We start from the raw sequence: 18,782 nt of genomic DNA, 5'->3' as shown, positions 1-18,782 counted from the left end.
AGGGGGAAAGAGAAGAAAAGAGATTCATGTTTACGTCTCAATACTTTGGGAAGTATATACTTTTTTGTCAGTGTATACTCTTTGCATACTCTTTTCACAGCTTCAAACCACAACTCTTATTTACCCATAGTATGAAGTTTCTGTGAATTGCTTTGGAAAAAAAAAAAAAAAAAACTTAATCAGGGATCAAATTTTAGGTGATTATTTCCTTCAAACTTAGCCAGGCTGATCCTTGGATGACAGAAATGTAAGTACTTTCCTGGCTCTCATGCTCAACATCTTTCCTACCCTATAGAACCTTCTACAATTTATCCTCCATTGGCATAGTCTTTAAAAGTCTTGGGCTGTCCACATGCAACACTGAGACATTGGATAGGGAAATTATCGGAGAGGTATAACAAACACATGTCAAAAAAGGGGGGGGCAGCTTTTGTAGTGGCAAGAAACTGGAAACAGAGTGGATGCCCATCAATTAGAAAATGGATGAATAAGTTATGGTATATGAATGTCATGGAATATTATTGTTCTATAAGAAACGATTAGCAGGATTATTTCAGAGAGACCTGGAGCAACTTATTTGAACTGATGTTAGTTGAGCAGAATCAGGAAGTCATTGTACACAGCAACAATAAGATTATATCATGATCAATTCTGATGCATGTGGTTCTTTTCAAGAATGAGATGATTCAAGTCATATAGGTATATAAAATAAGTATGTAAATCAAACATTTACTAATATCATAATTTTATTATTAATTTATGAAACCCCATATAGGGTTGCGAGCTACAGTTTAAGAGTCTGGGACTAGGAGAAAGATGATGAGGACCTGTGTATGAGTAGAGAGAAGGAGTCAGATACACTAGATGTTTTAGAGGGGAAAAGAGCAGCTTTGGCAACTGATTGAATATATGGAATGAAGGAGAATGAGGAGTCAAGCATAATGCTGAGGTTACAGACCATAATGGTGGTGCCTTCCTACATTACCATATGAGAATACCAGACCAGTTAGTTTGCATCTTGTTTTCACTCACGTAGACTAAACATTGCATCAAATAACATGTTGTACTTTTTGGTCATCATGACAGTGATTGTTAAATTAAAATTATAGCGTGAGGATTGGGAGAGTCCTTTAAAATCTAGGGGTATTAGAACATTCCCTCATGCAGATTCAGAAAAAAAAATACATTAAAGATGCACATCAGTTGTATCATTTACACCACCACAGATGACTTTGCTAAAGAAAGATTCCTTTAGTTCTGGATCAGAAGGTAAAACTAGTGATTCATTTTCCCTCCCTCATAATGTGTTGTATGTTGCTCCTCACCTACTGAAGAATCAATGACCTTTGGAGTGACCTATAAAAAAGATTAGCAAGTTTTCTCCTCTTTCTCTACAATAATCCTTTAACAAAGAGAAAAATAGGTGGAGATGTCCCCAATTAAGTGCAATGAATATGACATGGACTTGGGATTTAGTCTGAAAGGAATTGTCCATTAATAGACACATGAGATGACTATTCCCTGAATAATGTGGCATGTTTTCAGGTACGAATATGATAATTTAGGAAGTCAGTACAGAAAAGTACTGCATTCACTATAATCCTCCTAGTATAATTATAGTACAGAATAGTCAAACGAGAGTGCAAAATCAAATGAATATCTAGAATAGAAATAATTAGAGATTTTACAATTCAAAGCTTTAAAACATCACCTTAAAATTTCTGACAAGTCAAAATGGACTTGTAAAAGGATGGCAATACTCCCAGCCAGACTATTTTACAATGAAAAATAGTGAAATAGATTAAAACATTAAAAAAGAATAAAGTCACTGAAGCTTCCTCTTCCTCTTTTCTCACTCACCTTTCAACCTTTTGTAATCTGGCTTCTAGACCCACCACTGAATGATTCAGCTAGGTAATGTAGTGTCTTGAATGCCAGCTCTGAAGTCAGAAAGACTTGAATTCTAAACTGGCCTCGGACACTTACTAGCTGTGTGACCGTGGGCAAGTCACTTAACTATATTTGCTTCTGCTTCCTAATCTATAAAATGAGCTGGAGAAGGAAATGGAAAATTACTGCAGTATCTTTGCCAAGAAAACCCCAAATGATGTCATGAAGAATTGGACATAATTAAATGGTAACAATAAATAATGGATACCTTTGTATAAAATGCACCTAAGAAAGCTCTGAAAGTCTCTTAAAGCTCTGAAAGAGTGTTATAATCAATATGGGTCAACAATGTGATGTGTAGCTAAGACCAGGATACCATTTAAAATTTTTGGTCCTAAACCATGATTTCATCAGTGAATAACACTCCTATAAATATCTCATTTGTACCTTAGGTTAATTATTTAGGGGACCCTGAGAGGCTAATGTGTCTTGTCTATGGTGAGTTACACAGCCAGTATATATAATAAATAGGATTTGATTGGGGGTCTGCTCATCAACTCTAGCTCTTTATCCAATATACTACCTATACTATACTATTGCCTCTTAGACAATCTTGGATTTCATTAAGACAAATACAACATTTGGCACATTGTGTTCAGTTTGGCAAGACCACTACATGTGGCAAACTGAAGAGATTTTACAGAGGGCATCTTGGATAGTAAAGGGTCTTGAAATCATACCAGATAAGAATGGTTTGAAAGAACTGGGAGGCTGAGTTTTGAAGAGATTTAGGAATGCCTGATAGCTGCCTTCAAATATTTGGAGGCTTTTCATATGGAAGACAAGTGTGGTAGAAACAATATCTGCCATGTGGGCTAGCCTAGCATATTTTTGCTTTTGTTTTTACTTAAAATCTTGAAGTCATTTTCAAGACCTAATTGGCTCAGGGGGTGATTATTAATCTTTTGATGTGACCTATGTACCAAAAGCCAGCCACACAATCTCTCCATCTTCTGACTGACTGACCGATATCAGGGAATTTGAATTCAAATGAATGAATGCTACATCCTTGCTGAGTATCTTTCCTTTCTTTCTTTCTCTCTTTCTTTCTTTCTTTTTTTTTTAACAGATGTTTATTTTCTTTATTATGAATATCTTTAAAGCTTGACCATGTTACTATTTCATGCAGTAATATATATAATAGGTCAGAATTTTGGTACATTTGATCATCATAAAAACTGGTCAAAAAAAAGGAGAATGATCTTTAAAATAACTTATGAATATCAAAGCAGAACAATTTTAAAGTTTATTGCTATGTATGACAATCAATTAATTTAGATGATATATGCATATACTTATCCTATTATTCACTTTGTAGAATCAAATTTTACTTTAGAAAATTATGCTTTCACAATTTTGTCATGGACATAGCTAATAAATATCATCTCCCTCCCTTTCTCCCCCTTTCTCTTTCTATTTGTCTTTTTTTTTTTTTTTCTTTTTTTAAGAAAAATACTATGTGACTGTTAGGATACCCAAATGCCAATAGGGGAAAAAAAAATCAGTGTGACTTTAAAAACACTAAGTATAAGAGTTGAGTATCTTTTCCATGATATAATGAAATAAATGACAAATCTCCTTCTGTTAATGATTAGTTTTATGTATGTCTCATTTTTTGACTCTTCTAAACTCCAGCCACTTATATTGGCCTGAATCAGGACCAACCTATAAAAAATTGGTTAGCCTAGTCATTCTCAGAAAGTTGTCCTTAGACTTCTGGTGATCCTCAAGACCCTTTCAAAAGGGCCATGAAGTCAAAACTATTTTCATAGTAATAAGATTCATTTTCCTATCAAAATTCTCCCCTTTCCAACCATATAGCTTTTTGTAAAGTCAGATTTTTCTTTATATATGTTAGCCAAAACAACATATCACGACAAATTAAATGTAGAAGCAGGCATGAGAATCCATCTTTCCTAGAAGGCAGACAATATTCACATTTTGTAAATTTCAATAGATATAACCAACATAAGCGAAAGCTCTTTGGGATCCTCAGTAATTTTTAATGAGACTAAAATGTATAGGAACCCTGGGATTAATTCACCTTGCCTCAGAGGGTAAAACTAGTAACTATGGGTAGAAGTTAAAAAGCATTAAAATTTTGCTAGCTATAAATAAAAATTGGATTGCAAAATAGCATGGTGGATGGATTGCCAGGCCTGGATTCAGAAAAACTCATCTTTCAGAGTTCATATCTGACTTCAGACACTTACTAAGTCTTACTTATTAGGCAAGTCACTTAACCCCCCTTGCCTCAATTACCTCATCTGTAAAATGAGCTGGAGAAGGAAATGGCAAACTACTCCAATATCTTTGCCAAGAAAACCTAGAATGTTGTCATGAAGAGTCAGACACAACTGAAAAATTTTTGAATAACGATAACAAATAGAAATGGAATGGGAATGGGTTTTTCTTAATTACATTATGGGGATTTTTTAAAAAAAAGGTATACATTGGATTAGGCAGCCTCTGCTATTGTTTCTAACTGAAATTCCATGATTTTGAGATAGGTTTGGTCTTGAGGACCAAAGAACTATACTGAACAGAGCAAAATCTGATAACTGAAATCAGAGGTACAAAGAAAAAGCATAAGTTTTGAGTAGGATGAGATTATCATAAATATGTGAGGAAATTGCTAAACTTGTCTCATCCTAAGCATCCCTCCCATCTTCCAGTGAAAACAGCATTAAGAAGAAGAACAGTTCAAAGCAACACTGAGTTTTCAATTTTCTTCTGGTTGTTGCATTCTCATGTTGAACATGACACTTTACTGAGGAAGTCTCTTTTTTCCCTCCCTTAGGGACAATTAGTAAATTTGAGTTTCATTGGCCAGAAAGAAATTCAGTTAAAGTGCTCCTTGGGGGATCAAAATATCCAATGCCTTGCTGCTCACAAAGATAGCAATGATTTCTGTCTTTGGACAAAGGGGAACCCATCCTTCTCCCTCCCCACGTCCCCAAGTGAAAAAAAATCAGTTTGATTAAAATCTGAAACTGCTGTTGAGCAGCACAGTTTTCCGATTAGTCATAACCCCATCATGACTGTGTTTTTAGACACACAATCACAGGGATAACTGCACAGGATACTGCTCTTTATTTTAAGTATAATTGCCTAAGAGACCTATAAAAACTCAAATACTTCTGAAGAGAAAAAGAAAAATCACATTTCTAGTTTTGTCTGTTAATATGGGACAGCTATATAATGCACTAGACTTGTTAAAAAAAACAAACAAACCAGGTTTGGCCCCATGAACTATATACTCAAAATGAATTATTCACTAGCAAGTATGGAAAATATCCCAACAATTTTCCTAGTGATGATGACTTTTACAAGGGTCTATGATGTTAGCATCCAATGGAACTTAGTGTAGATGAAAAAAAAAAATCAGTTTATTAATCTTTAATTGTGTTAGGTTTATAATGTAATTCTCAACGGCTTCAATTGAATATTGGATCATTTTATAGGCATACAATTGCATTACATACTCATTAACCTTTTCTGTTGCTTCATCTTTGGGAGACCAAAGCTCTCTTTTTTTTTTCAAGTGTGACTCTTACATGAAAAAAGGCCTCAGGACAGAGTACAGACCAGGGGAAGCATTTTCCAATGAAGTTCTATAATCCAGTATAGGCTTGCTTTTTTCTGAAGCAAAAGAGGGCTGGACCAACAGTTCTTTACGGGAGATTATTAAGGTAGGGTCTGTATATTATACATGTAAAAGAATTTTAAATTCCTTTAAAACAACCCCAAACAAATATGTCTCAAACAAACAAAGGATACCAAAACCCAAGAGGCAAGACGAAACTGGGGAATTTCTCTGGATTTAGATTCAGGCATACCTAATTTTGAGTCCTTGATATTTACAAACTCTGTGACCTTGGACATTTTGCTTAATCTTAATCTTAATTTTTCCAAGTGGGTTTTTTCATTCATAAAATGAGGGCAACATATATTGAGGTTGTAACAATCCATTGAGATAATGTATGTAAAAGTGCTTTGTAAAAAATCTTCCTGCCTTTACAAATGTGAGGGGCTATTATTATGCCATATGGTTTAGAATATGCTCCTTCTCCCTCATTTTCACAATCAGACTAGGACAATTCTGGGAATGAATCTGTGAAAATATCTAATATGGGAAAGTTTATGCTGAAAATGTCTAATCCTACAATCAGCTGCCTCTAGTTCTGATAGAAAAGAGTCCACTGTATTACATAAATGAAAGTGAATATGGTACTCATTTCCTAGAGTTTGAAACATCCATATTTTGAATAACACTCCCAGATCAACAACCAGACTTCTCATATTGGCATTCAAAATCCTAATTCAGTTCCATCTTAACCTATGTACTTTTTCATAGTTTCAGGATGCACACACTCCACTTTATTAGAGTTCTGATCTGCATATTTTTTCTCACCTATAACATACTAACTTTGGCTCTTGTACAAGAAAGCCTTTCCCTATGCTTACTTACATCCTATACCTTAACATAGTAGCACAAAGATCAAGAGCAATGAATATGGAGTCAGGAGAGCAGGAGTTCAAAACAAGGTTTACAATTCTACTAGCTGCGTGATCCTGAAAAGGTCACTGTATCAATTTCCATTTCCCCATCTGCAAATGGGGATAATAATAGCACTTATGTCCAAGGTATAAATAGTAATATTTATAAAGTGCTATATAAATCCTAACTTATTATTAAATCTTACCTTCTCTATCCTTACCCTTATCCCCAAACTCAATCAACAGGGAAAGAAAGGAAAAAAGAAGGAAGGTAAGAAGGAAGGTGGGAAAGGAAGAAGAAGAAAGGGGCATTTGTTAAGTTCTTACTATGTACACTGTGCCAAGTGCTTTACAAATATTATGTCATTTGATCCTCACAACAACCCTCAAAAGTAGGTAATATTATTATCTCCATTTTACCAGTAGGGAAACTGAGGCAAATGGAGTAACATAGCTAATAAGAGTTTAAGTCAGAATTTGAATTCAGACCTTTCTTACGCCAAGCTCTATGCTCTATCCATTGAGATCCTTAATTTCCTCAGTTAAATTTTTACCCTTTCAAGTACTTCCCATACTCTAAGGTCCTATATGGATATCTCATCATGTAAAGCTTTTGACTTCTGGAAAATCCTACCAAGATGTAAAGGATTTAATGGGAGCTTTGATGTGGTCTACTTTCAATCTACCTCACTCTAGTCTGTTCATGGGGTGATGAGGTTTTTTTGGCCACAAAGAAACTATCTACTAAGTTATAGTGGGAGGACTCCCACTGGTGAAATCATACATTCTTTTTTTTTTAATAACTTTTTATTGACAGAACATATGCCTGGGTAATTTTTTACAACGTTATTACTTGCACTCACTTCTGTTCCAACTTTTCCCTTTCCTCCCTCCACCCTCTCCCCTAGATGGCAAGCAATCTTATACATGTTACATATGTTATAGTATATCCTAGATACAATATATGTGTGCAGAACCCTACAATTCTTTTGTTGCACAAGAAAAGTTGGATTCAGAAGGTAAAAATAACCTAGAAAGAAAAACAAAAATGGAAGTAGTCCACCTTCATTTCCCAGTGTACCTTATCTGTGTGTAGCTAATTATATCCATCATTGATCAATTGGAACTGAATTAGATCTTCTCTTTGTTGAAAATATACATCCTCATGTATTCTGATGGAAGTGGAAATCTTCAACATAAAGAAGATCCAACTCACTTCCAGTTGATCAATGATGGACAGAGGTAGCTACACCCAGAGAAGAAACACTGGGAGGGGAATGTAAATTGTTAGCACTAATATCTGTCTGCCCAGGTTGCATGTACCTTCGGATTCTAATGTTTATTGTGCAACAAGAAAATGATATTCACACACATGTATTGTACCTAGACTATATTGTAACACATGTAAAATGTATGGTATTGCCTGTCGTCGGGGGGAGGGAATAGAGGGAGGGGGGTAATTTGGAAAAATGAATACAAGGGATAATATTATAAAAAAAATATATATATATATATATACATATATATATATGTATATATATATATATATAATAAAAAAAGAAAAAAAAAAAGAAAAAAAAAGAAAATATACATCCTCATACAGTATTGTTGTTGAAGTATACAATGATCTCCTGGTCCTGCTCATTTCACTCAGCATCAGTTCATGTAAGTCTCTCCAGGCCTTTCTGAAATCATCCTGCTGGCAGGACCAGGAGATCATTATATACTTCAACAACAATACTATATGATGATCAATTCTGATGGACATGGTCATGTTCAACAATGAGATGAACCAAATCAGTTCCAATAAAGCAGTAATGAACTGAACCAGCTACACCCAGTGAAAGAACTTTGGGATATGACTATGAACCACTACATAGAATTCCCAATCCCTCTATTTTTGACCGCCTGCATTTCTGATTTCCTTCACAGGCTAATGGTACATTATTTCTTTCTTTCTTTCTTTCTTTATTTTTAATTTTTTTTTTTTTTTTTTTTTTTGAGGCTGGGGTTAAGTGACTTGCCCAGGGTCACACAGCTAGGAAGTGTTAAGTGTCTGAGACCACATTTGAACTTGGGTCCTCCTGAATTCAAGGCTGGTACTCTATCCACTGCGCCACCTAGCTGCCCACAATGGTACACTATTTCAAAGTCCGATTCTTTTTGTACAGCAAAATAACTGTATGGACATGTATACATATATTGTATTTAACTTATACTTTAACATATTTAACATGTATTGGTCAACCTGCCATCTGTGGGAGGGGTGGGGGGAAGTGGGGGAAAAGTTGGAACAAAAGGTTTACAATTGTCAATGCTGAAAAATTACCCAGCATATATCTTGTAAATAAAAAAGCTATAATAAAAAAAAGTCATATACCACAATTTACCCAACCATTCTCCAACTGATGGACATCCATTCATTTTCCAGTTTCTAGCCACTACAAAAAGAGCTGCCACAAACATTTTGGCACATACAGGTCCCTTTCCTTTCTTTAGTATCTCTTTGGGATATAAGCCCAGTAGTAGCACTGCTGGGTCAAAGGGTATGCACAGTTTGATAACTTTTTGGGCATACTTCCAAATTGCTCTCCAGAATGGTTGGATTCTTTCACAACTCCACCAGCAATGTATTAGTGTCCCAGTTTTCCCACATCCTCTCCAACATTCATCATTATTTTTTCCTGTCATCTTAGCCAATCTGACAGGTGTATAGTGGTATCTCAGAGTTGTCTTAATTTGCATTTCTCTGATCAATAGTGATTTGGAACACTCTTTCATATTTGTAGAAATAGTTTCAATTTCATCATCTGAAAATTATCTGTTCATATCCTTTGACCATTTATCAATTGGAGAATGGCTTGGACATCATACATTCTTAAAGTAGAAGTAGTTATGACATCACAACACTGCAAGTTTCTCTAGGTAGGGATGGTAATATAGACTTCTTTTGCATCCCCCCAAAGACAGTGTTCATTTGATAAAGTGAGTAGAAATCTGAATTTAGAGTCAGGAAGATCTGTTTGAATTCTTCCTCAGATATTTCTATCTAGGTTATGCACTTAACCTCTCTCAGATTCAGTATCCTAATCTGTAAGTGGGGATAATAATTTTACCAGTCCCAAAGGGTTGTTTTGAGGATCTTTAAAGAGCTGTATAAATGCTAGTAATTAGTAGTAATGCTGCTTGCTATTTGCTATTGATGTTCCCCCCCCCCCTTTTTTCTTCAATATCCTTTGTAGTTTCCCTGAACATTGGGCTCAATCTATGGGAGTCAACTATAATGAATTGCTTATCCAATATTTCCTTATAGGGATAGTTCAAGGGGGACTCCATAGCAATTCCATCACATTTCCCTTGCTCCAACATATCATCAAAGAGGAGCAAGGAGAGGTAGCAGTGGACAGCATTAAGACTTAACTTTTATCTGGGAACTAGGTCACATTCATAGGATTTGCTGATTCAAAGAGTGGTTCCTGGATAAAAATACTAGATTTATTTTCTGCTTTATAATTGTAAAAAAAAAAATTGCAAGCTAATTCGTAATAAGTTTTTCTTTAAATTCAAAATTTGAATTCTCAAGTGTATGATATAAAATAATTAAAGTAGAATGTAAATAATTGAGGGACTCTTAAATCCCCTTCATCTTAATCTTTCCATTTTAGAGATGAATAAACTAATACTCAAAGTAGCTGGTTTGCCCAAGATCATGTAGCCAGTTAGTGGCAATATGGGGGTAGAACTCTTCATTTTCCAGGTCAGTGGGGGAAGGGGTGAGCTCTGGCACCCTGTAGCTATTACCTATTCCCTTGGAGGAAATTTAGAGATAGAATGAAAATAGAAATAAAAAAGTTTACATCAGGTTGCTTGAAGGAAAAGAGTCTGAGAACATATGGCAGATATTGACAGTCTCAACATACCCCTATCCCCAGCTTGCTACTCAGAGACTTCAGGGAGTTTCCCCCTTGATGATGAGATCCAGTACACTCTTGGTTGAACAGAATTATCTCTCTCCCAATGAGAGAACTTCTTCACTCTGTATTATTTTGTGAATATCTTCTCTGATTTCTGTTTTGCTATGATTTAGATAAATGGATTTTCTTGGTTTAAAAATGGAAGAGAGAGAGAGAGAGAGAGAGAGAGAGAGAGAGAGAGAGAGAGAGAGAGAGAGAGAGAGAGAGAGAGAGAGAGAGAGAGAGAAAGAAAGAAAGAAAATGGATCTATAACAAGAGACATTTTCTAAAAATCGTAATATATAATAGGTCTATTACTAGAGGAGAAACCTTCCCCCTAACCAGCTACTACATATATATTATCCATTCATATACATACAGATAAACATATATAGAAAGAAGAGGAGAAAGAAAGTTAGGAAGGAAAGAAAGAAAAAATAAAGGAAGGGAAAGAAGAAGAGAGAAGGAAAAGAAGGCAAGAAGGAAGATAGGAAAATTGGTCATAAGTCTATAACCACCGCGCCTCACCGCTCCCATCCTGCTAGCTAGAGGTCCTTCATTTAGGGATTATACCCTGGGTGTGTTGTTAATTTCTCTCACTCTCCACTTTCATTTTGGCTGTTTGTTTATCAACAATTCCGCTCGTGCTGTAACTGCCCTGGGCCAAAGCTTGCACAGAGTGCGCCTGCCCCAGCAAGTCCTTTTTCTTGTTTCCACATCTTGCATTTCTGGTATTTTCAGTCTCTGGTTGCAAAGACCCAAGTTTCTGGTCCAGTTTTGCTGGACTTCCAGGTCCGCTCCGGCCTCGTGTAGCTTTAAGGAGGCGGCCCGGGGGGAGGGGGCCGACCCCGCCCGCTCCTGCTCGACTCCCAGACATAGGCATTTCCTCCCCACTCGCTGGCTCGGCCTCTTCTCTCCTCGGAAGAGGAAACTTCTCGGCCCAAGTAACGGGATCGGGGAAAGGCAGGGCCTGAACCTCGGGAGTCCTGTTCCGGCGCTGCCAGAGTTGGGACGCGGACCGACCCACCCGACAACTCGCAGATTTGAGCCTGGGCAGGGCGGGAGGGGGAGGGCCTCCGCGTTCGGCGGGGCAGCGAACTGAAAGAAGCGCGGACCTGGAGAGGAGAGGGTAAGACTAGAGCGGGTGAGGGCCGGGACGGCAGCTGGCTTGAGGGACTGCGCCTGGACCAGGGCCATGAGAGAAGCTGAGCTGGGAACAGCCCTGAGCTAGGGACGGGACGAAGGCGTCGGAGAGGCCCGGACTCGAGGCTTGCGCTGGAGGGCGGGGTGGGGCAGAGCCGGAACCCAAGCTGGAAAGAGAACTTGAGCTGGGAGAAGAACCGAAGGGAGCCCGAGAAGGTGCGGGAGCCGGAACTGATCGAGAAGAGGAGGCTTGCCTTCCAAGGACCAGCTAAGGGATAAGCCGGCTCCAAGGAGGGAGACGGAGGCAGGGCAGGGCTCAGACTGCCGCCTGTATGCGGGGGGCGGAGAAAAGGGGGGCGCAGCCGTCGCCGCCGCGGAGGACCCGATCATGGGCTGACGGCCATCGCGCGTCGCCGCAGGCGCCCAGCATGTCGGTGCACTACACCCTTAATCTGCGGGTCTTTTGGCCGCTGGTGACCGGCTTCTGCACCGCCCTGGTCTGCCTGTACCATGTCCTGAGCGGAAGAGGCGGCTCCGCGGCGCCCCAGGACGGCGAGGATGCCGGCTTCCCGCTGCTCAAAGCCCTTCTCTTGCTGTTCCTGGGCTACCTCCTCCTGCGTTTTCGCCACGCTGCCCGCCAGCGCTTCCTGCCCCGAGCTCCCCACCCCGGGCTCACCCCCTCCTCCTCGAGACTCTTCCCCGAGCCGGGCCTCAATGTTTTATTGGAGAGCTACTATGAGCACGAAGTCCGCCTGTCCCCTCATGTGCTGGGTCACAGCAAGGCGCATGTGAGCCGCATCGTAGGCGAACTGGTCCGAGCCGGCCGGGCCCGGGGCTCCCCGGGCCCTTCCCCCGGAGGAGCCCTCGCTCTGGCCTTTCGGGGGGACTTCGTCCAGGTGGGCAGTGCCTACGAGCAGCACAAGATCCGCCGGCCCGACGGCTTCGACGTGCTGGTCCCCTTGCGCCTCCCGCCTCTAGTGGGGCTGGAGCCTCGGGGCTTGGGATCGGAGCCCGAGTTGCCCGTGGCGCTTCGTGGCTGCTTCGTGTGCGCCCTTAAGGCCCCGCCGGCGTCGCCTTCTGGCGGGGCTGGACACCAGTGGCACCGGGACTCCAAACCCTTCTCGGACGGCTTCTGTGTAGACTTGCGCGGCCGGCGCCACCTCTCTGCGGCGCTGGTGTCGCGTTGGTTCCAGGCGCACTTGCAGCGATGTCTCACCACGGTGCGGTACAGCTTGGAGGAGCGCTGCCGGGTCAGCCTCTCCCCGGGGGGCCTCGACCAGCCCCCCACGTTGCACATTCTCCCTTGTCGCACCGACTACGGTTGCTGCCGGCTCTCGATGGCTGTGCGCCTCATCCCTGCCGTACACCTGGGCGATGGAGTCTTCCTAGTGGCGCCGCCGTGGCCTCCGCCGGGGCTCCTGTCCGACCTCCCGGGAGGGCTGAAGGCCGAAGCGCTGTGGGGACTGAACACGGCCCGCCAGGAGCAACGCCTCCTGGGCTGGCTGCAAGAACGAGCCCCGCCGGGGGCCTGCCATCTTAAATGCTTGCAGCTGCTCAAGGCCCTGAGGGACCTGGGCGCCCGAGGCCTGGACCCGATGGCCTCATCTCAGTGGGGGCGCATCCTGTCGTCTTACACGCTCAAGACCGCGCTTCTGACGCTGCTGCTGCGGGGGGATTCTCTGCATAGTTGGGAAGAGGTCCGTCTGAGAGAGCGGCTGGAGGAGCTGGTGCTCCACCTGCGGGACTGCCTGCTCCGCCGCCGGCCGCTTTTTCACTGTCTTCTGGGCCCCGAGGGAGCAGTCGGACTCGCTGCTGAGATCGGCCCGCTGCCCAAAGTACTGCGTGAAGCTGCCCCTGTAGATCTCCTGGCCGCTTACGACGGGCGCGCCCGGGAGTTCGTGGCAGCGCGACTGGTGTCCACGTGGCGCCGGCTGCCCCAGCTTCTCCGGGTGTACGGGGGGCCCCGCTACCTGTCCAGATGCCCGCAGCCTCGGAGCCAGCGAGCCCAGGGTTTCCCGGAGCACGATCCCTAAAACTGGCAAAGGGGTTTCACCTGACCACTAATTTCGTGAAGCGATCCTGGAGGATAGCCCTTAGTAGGGCCCCGCTCTCAGGGCCATGGGGGATGAGGGTCGGAATATGAACAAATGATGCTTTTGGCTCGTGGGGCTGGGGGATGCGGGTCCAGTTAAAACCATTGAGTCGCCAGAATAAATGACTCATCATTACACCAGCGGCGCAGAGGAGGGCCCTCCCTCATCCCCCTCCAGAGTTTGGCCCTAGCTTTCTTTACAGTATAGATATTAGAGATATATACATTGCTGCCGCTACTTTAGGAACAAAGAAAGCACAGTTTAAATGTTGATTCTTTTTAAAATAGTCTATGGGAACCGGGAAATTGGGAGAGTATAGTCAAAAGGGAAGTTGGGGAAGGTCCTAGGCCCATAGCATGTGTTCACTTGCCTTACAAAAATCAATCTGGATCTTAAACCACAGCTGGAAGAGCAGGGGATAATGTACTGGGTAACTTAGTTATAGATTCTACAAATTAGTATCAGTGTGCTCTGTGAGCAGCACAATTAAGAACATGTTTGACAAGATTTCAAAGCATTCCGTTGCCCAGCATGCCAAAGGTGATGGAGAATTTGTTAGGAAAAAACCCTTTTAAAGAGAATAGCACTTTATTTTGATAAATGCCTTAATTTTATAGTGATTGTTATTACCAAGTGTTGCATTTTGCAGACCAAATTATACAGCAATCTAAATTAGTTGGCATCTTTACTTAACATTCCTGAAGAAGCCAAGGAATGAAAAATGCTAGTTAGTGCAAAGGACCATGGGTAACAACAAATGTTTTTCAGCAACACTGATGAGATCATAAAACTTATCAGTGCCTAGATTATTTAGGCCTTCCCTTTGGCTTATTATGCCAAATTTTTGCTACTTGTACAAGGTAATCTTTTCTTCAGCTACCCTCCACCCATTTTAAAATGCCTTACTGAAAACCCAGGGTACGTAAGGGATGCCTTCTCACGTTGGAATGACCTTTGTTTCATTGCACAGCCACTACCCAAGATGACCTTAGAGCCTGAAGGGATCCTGAAGGAAGCTATGCCAGTTCTACAACCATTATTTTAATACTGTGTATTCTCAGAGACTGCCAAACTTCCATAAAATAGCTGCATTTTCACATAGTATAGCACCTTGGGAATAGGTTATTCCTTTGGTAGTAAAGGGGAATTGCAGAAAATAACAAAGGAAATGATAACCTTTGTTAGCTGTGCCCCCCTCTCCTCTAGGCATAAATCATAACTAAGGAAATCCAACATAGCATTGAAATTCTATTTCTTTTGCTATAATCTTTTCTGAAATCTTTTCTTAGGAGCTTCTGAATTTGTTTTTGATTGAGGTGCAAGTCACATTTCTTATCATTTTCCATGGTCAGTTGTCGCACCGATTGGAATGACAGGGTTTTGGATTTGATCTATCCTGTGTGTGTTTAAAATAAAAGGATAGGTATCTCAAGAATTCAGTCTTTAAAATGTAAGTACCAACTATCCAGAATAAGACTGTTGTTGAGTGCTTGGACAGTCTTGAGGAAGTTCTTCAAAATTTGCTGCTTTGGGAGGTTCCTCTCTCAAGTTTCTGAATGAATAATTTATAAGCAATAACCTCACATGAGGACTTCTCAGACTGGACTGCACTGAACACTAGCTGCCTTTGAAACACAGGATAAATCATCAGGGAAACGGTTGGAAATGTGTCTTGGAGGAATTAGTTTTGTTCTTTGTTTTTTTTTTGTTTTGATAGATAACTCAGTTTATAGTTTCTATACCAAAAGCCATTCCAGCTTCTCTTCTTTTTTTTTTTTTTTTCTTTTCTTTTTCTTTCTTTTTTTTTTTTTTTAAATATCAGTGTTAGTCATTAGGTACTGAATTTGCCAAAACAATCTCTCTGTAAGCAGGTGACATAAAGGAATCTAAACTTTGCCATTAAGATAAACTTTTAAATAAATACTAAGGTATATTATTATATTCTGGGTATATATATATATAAATTTCATGTAATCAACCTAAAGTGCATTCTCATTAGCCAGTAAAGGAACTGGGATAATTGAAAATAGTTGACCTCAAAATATTTCCATTTTAGTTTAGGACGAATTTTTTGATCTTTTGAGTGGGAAGATAGAAGTTGAGCAACTATAAAACTTCAGAAGATTAATTTATCACATTTTCTAACTGTGGTGATGGGTTCTTTATTTAAAATGTTATTTAAAAATATAAATTTGATAATGTGCTGCTGCTGCAGCTTTATTTTCAGGTATCCTATCTAAAGCCATGACTATTCTTGAGGTTTTATTATTATTTTTATTATTTTTTTTAAATTAATGGGGCATTGTATTTGTGTTTTCTAAACATAAATGTCTTATTTATATGCCATGCTGAGCAATTTTTCATTGTACATGGTAACCAAAGCTTAAAAATTTAGATCAATTTTGATCAATGCTTAGTAGCCCAAAACATGTACTATGTACACTTGAAATAATATGGCATATAACAAGGGATGGTGGTTGCCTAGGGCACTTAAGTTTATTTTTTACTTTATTATAGCACCATTCCCTTAAATGAGCTGAGCTATATGGTGGATCACTCCAGTGGGTAGTTCTCTCTCATATATATATGTATTTTTTTTTTAAATTTACACTTTTTTTGGTACTGGAGATAAGATACATGGAAATTTCTAATGAGTTTGTTTTATTTTTTTTGCTGGTACCACAGTAGTTATATGAGTTGCTGGTGCCAGGAGAAAATTGGGGGAAGATAAGAATCATTGCAGCTTGAAGCACCCAAAAGTAACTTCCACTGACCCCTATGGGAACTGTACTGGATTCTTCTGAGGAGGATAGAATTAGGTTTTTGACCTAATTTGAGCCTGAGAAAAGAAAAATGAGAAAGGGAAACAAAGACTGTTGGAAGGACTAGGAAAGTGAATCAAAGATGGCAAAGTAAGCAATCTGAAGAGTGAAAACTTGTGATGATAGGAGAAGAGAGGGTAATAGAGAATGGGGTTGGAGGAATTCATTTTAACTCTGTATTATGTTAAATGGTCTATTCCTCAAATATATATGACTTGGTATTTTTGGTTATAGATTGTAATTTTGTTATCTACATATTGGGGGTGCAATATTCCAAGTATAAGATATTATCTTATCTAAGCTTTATTGTAAAGCTAAGCCAGCAGAATAATAAAGCTACAGATATGACTTTTTACATACAATTTGCTTAACGTGACTATGGAGAGTTGAGTTGTTAGGACACCAAGTGGATTCTTTAGCAGAGGAAGTATGAGTAAATTCATAGCACTTTCCTTCTCTGGGACTGTGGTCTTAGACTCTTCTGCCATATTGGATTTGACCATCCAGATTGCACATTTCTGGCGGTGTCTTAAGTACCACCTTGGAGTAAGCCAGATTCCACCAAGGGAATAATTTGAACCCTTGTCTCACTTTACCACAGCTTAACATCCCTCACGTAGGTATATTAACTTTTTCAGGCTACTAGATTAGCCTCCACTGAAGCAGGACTTTATCCATTGGCATCCCTAGCAGCCTGAAAAAGGTAGTCTACCTCCAAGTGCCATTTGCAAAATTGGATTGAAATTTGTCTCTTAGAAAGATATGACCTCAAAGTTCTGGTTTTCTCCCATATCTCAAGAGCAAGTGCCTCTGTGACTTTGGGCCTGTCTGCTTCAGCATCCCCATCTGTAAATTGAAGATAATTGTACCCCTACCTCATGAGAGGTTTATGAAGATTAGCATAGCTAATGCTGGTTTACAGTGTGCATTGAAAAGGAAAAAAAAAACCCTCAGTATTATCATCATTATTGTTATTTTTAAAAGCATATCTATGACTTAGACACTACTGTTTTCTATGTACATATTTTTATACCTATATTTTTGAAAGGTATAAAATATACTCATAAGGGTAGGTTATAATGATCCTATTAGCCATGGATGTAGGAGTGGGAGGGACTGGAGAAGAATAAGATTATAGATATACCAAGTTATATAGATGTACAACTAAGTCATATACATATTTCTTTCCCTTTATAAATATCAGAAGATAATATGTGATCTTAAGCAAACTTGATATATTTTGATTAGCAACACTATTAAGTGTCTAGTAGATTCAGGACACTTTGGGAGAGAGAAAAATATATGACACAATTGTCCTCCTGAAGCTAATGTGCCTTAATTCAGTCATCTTAAAACATTCCATCTATTTTATTTTTCAAAAGTGCATAAAATGTTGCAAAGCAAGTCTGTTTAATATTTCTTGTCCTTTGGCAGAGAAAAGTCATTGTAAAATGTCTTTGAAGAAAAAAAAAAAAGACCAAAGAATTAACTGAATATTGTTCTGCTGCTATTGCCAAAAAAAAAAAAAAAAAATGCTTAAAATTTCTGCCTATTTCAAAGTGTTAAAATGTGCCATTTTCTTTCTCTTTTAAGGTCCAGACATTTGCACTTTTATTGGGAAGAGGGTGACTTTAAATTGTTTTTCTATATTTCACTCTATGAATAAACAAGCTTTTTGAAACCTCTGGCTGTAGGTTGAATTTGTAGTATGGGAAGATTCTTGTGAATGTACATATAAAACTTGTTTTAGCTTCTGATACTTTATACAAACTTGTATTTTTTTTCACATGAAAAGGAAATTTTTTCCTATGAAACAAATATAATGATTATAATTTGCATGTGCATATTATTTAAAAGGCTGGGAAATGATGCCAAAGTTATATCTTGTCATGGGGATTGTTGCAGCCCTGGGAACCTGCCTCCTAAACCTTGCCAGAAGTTAAACAAGACTGGGATTTCTTAGTTTTATGTATCTTTTCCCTATATAGTATCTTGTGGCTATTCTTCAGGTCTCAGCCCCAATGTCACCAGCCCTAGTCTGTTGTGGCCCTTTAGTTTCCATCCCAATATCCTTCAGTAGATGGATTGTCTCTGACTTTCTCTAAATGATAAATGTTTACTACTAAGAATACTGCCTTAAGGAGAAATTTAAGTCTGGAGCTGATGGAGTGATCCGAATCTGCCAAGATGAAACCAGCAGCCTTCTGTCCATTAAATATTAGTCTTGATTTGTTCCAAGGAAAACCTAGATCCTTATGCCCAATTATGGCACACCCTATTACCTAGATTCCAGAAATGTTCCTAGTGATTATTTGAGTTTC

The 18,782-nt window shown here is 39.6% G+C and overlaps 1 protein-coding gene across 1 annotated transcript; it reads left to right on the top strand.

Annotated features, from left to right (window-relative positions):
• Nucleotides 1–11,060: 11,060 nt before the first annotated feature.
• On the top strand, nt 11,061–18,142 carry ITPRIPL2 (ITPRIP like 2). The gene has a single exon (XM_074280901.1). It carries the CDS (start codon nt 11,879–11,881, stop codon nt 13,577–13,579), a length of 1,701 nt encoding a protein of 566 aa, XP_074137002.1. The 5' UTR covers nt 11,061–11,878; the 3' UTR covers nt 13,580–18,142.
• The last annotated feature ends 640 nt before the right edge of the window (nt 18,143–18,782 follow it).

The sequence above is a fragment of the Sminthopsis crassicaudata genome, chromosome 1, assembly GCF_048593235.1.
Source record: "Sminthopsis crassicaudata isolate SCR6 chromosome 1, ASM4859323v1, whole genome shotgun sequence".
In the NCBI taxonomy this organism is placed as follows: domain Eukaryota; kingdom Metazoa; phylum Chordata; class Mammalia; order Dasyuromorphia; family Dasyuridae; genus Sminthopsis; species Sminthopsis crassicaudata.
The sequence above is the reverse complement of the archived record's forward strand: the minus strand, read 5'-3'. Positions and strand labels throughout refer to the sequence as shown.

Coding starts and splice junctions, on each gene's coding strand:
- ITPRIPL2 (XM_074280901.1), top strand. CDS start 11,879: ATGCGGGGGGCGGAGAAAAGGGGGGCGCAGCCGTCGCCGCCGCGGAGG.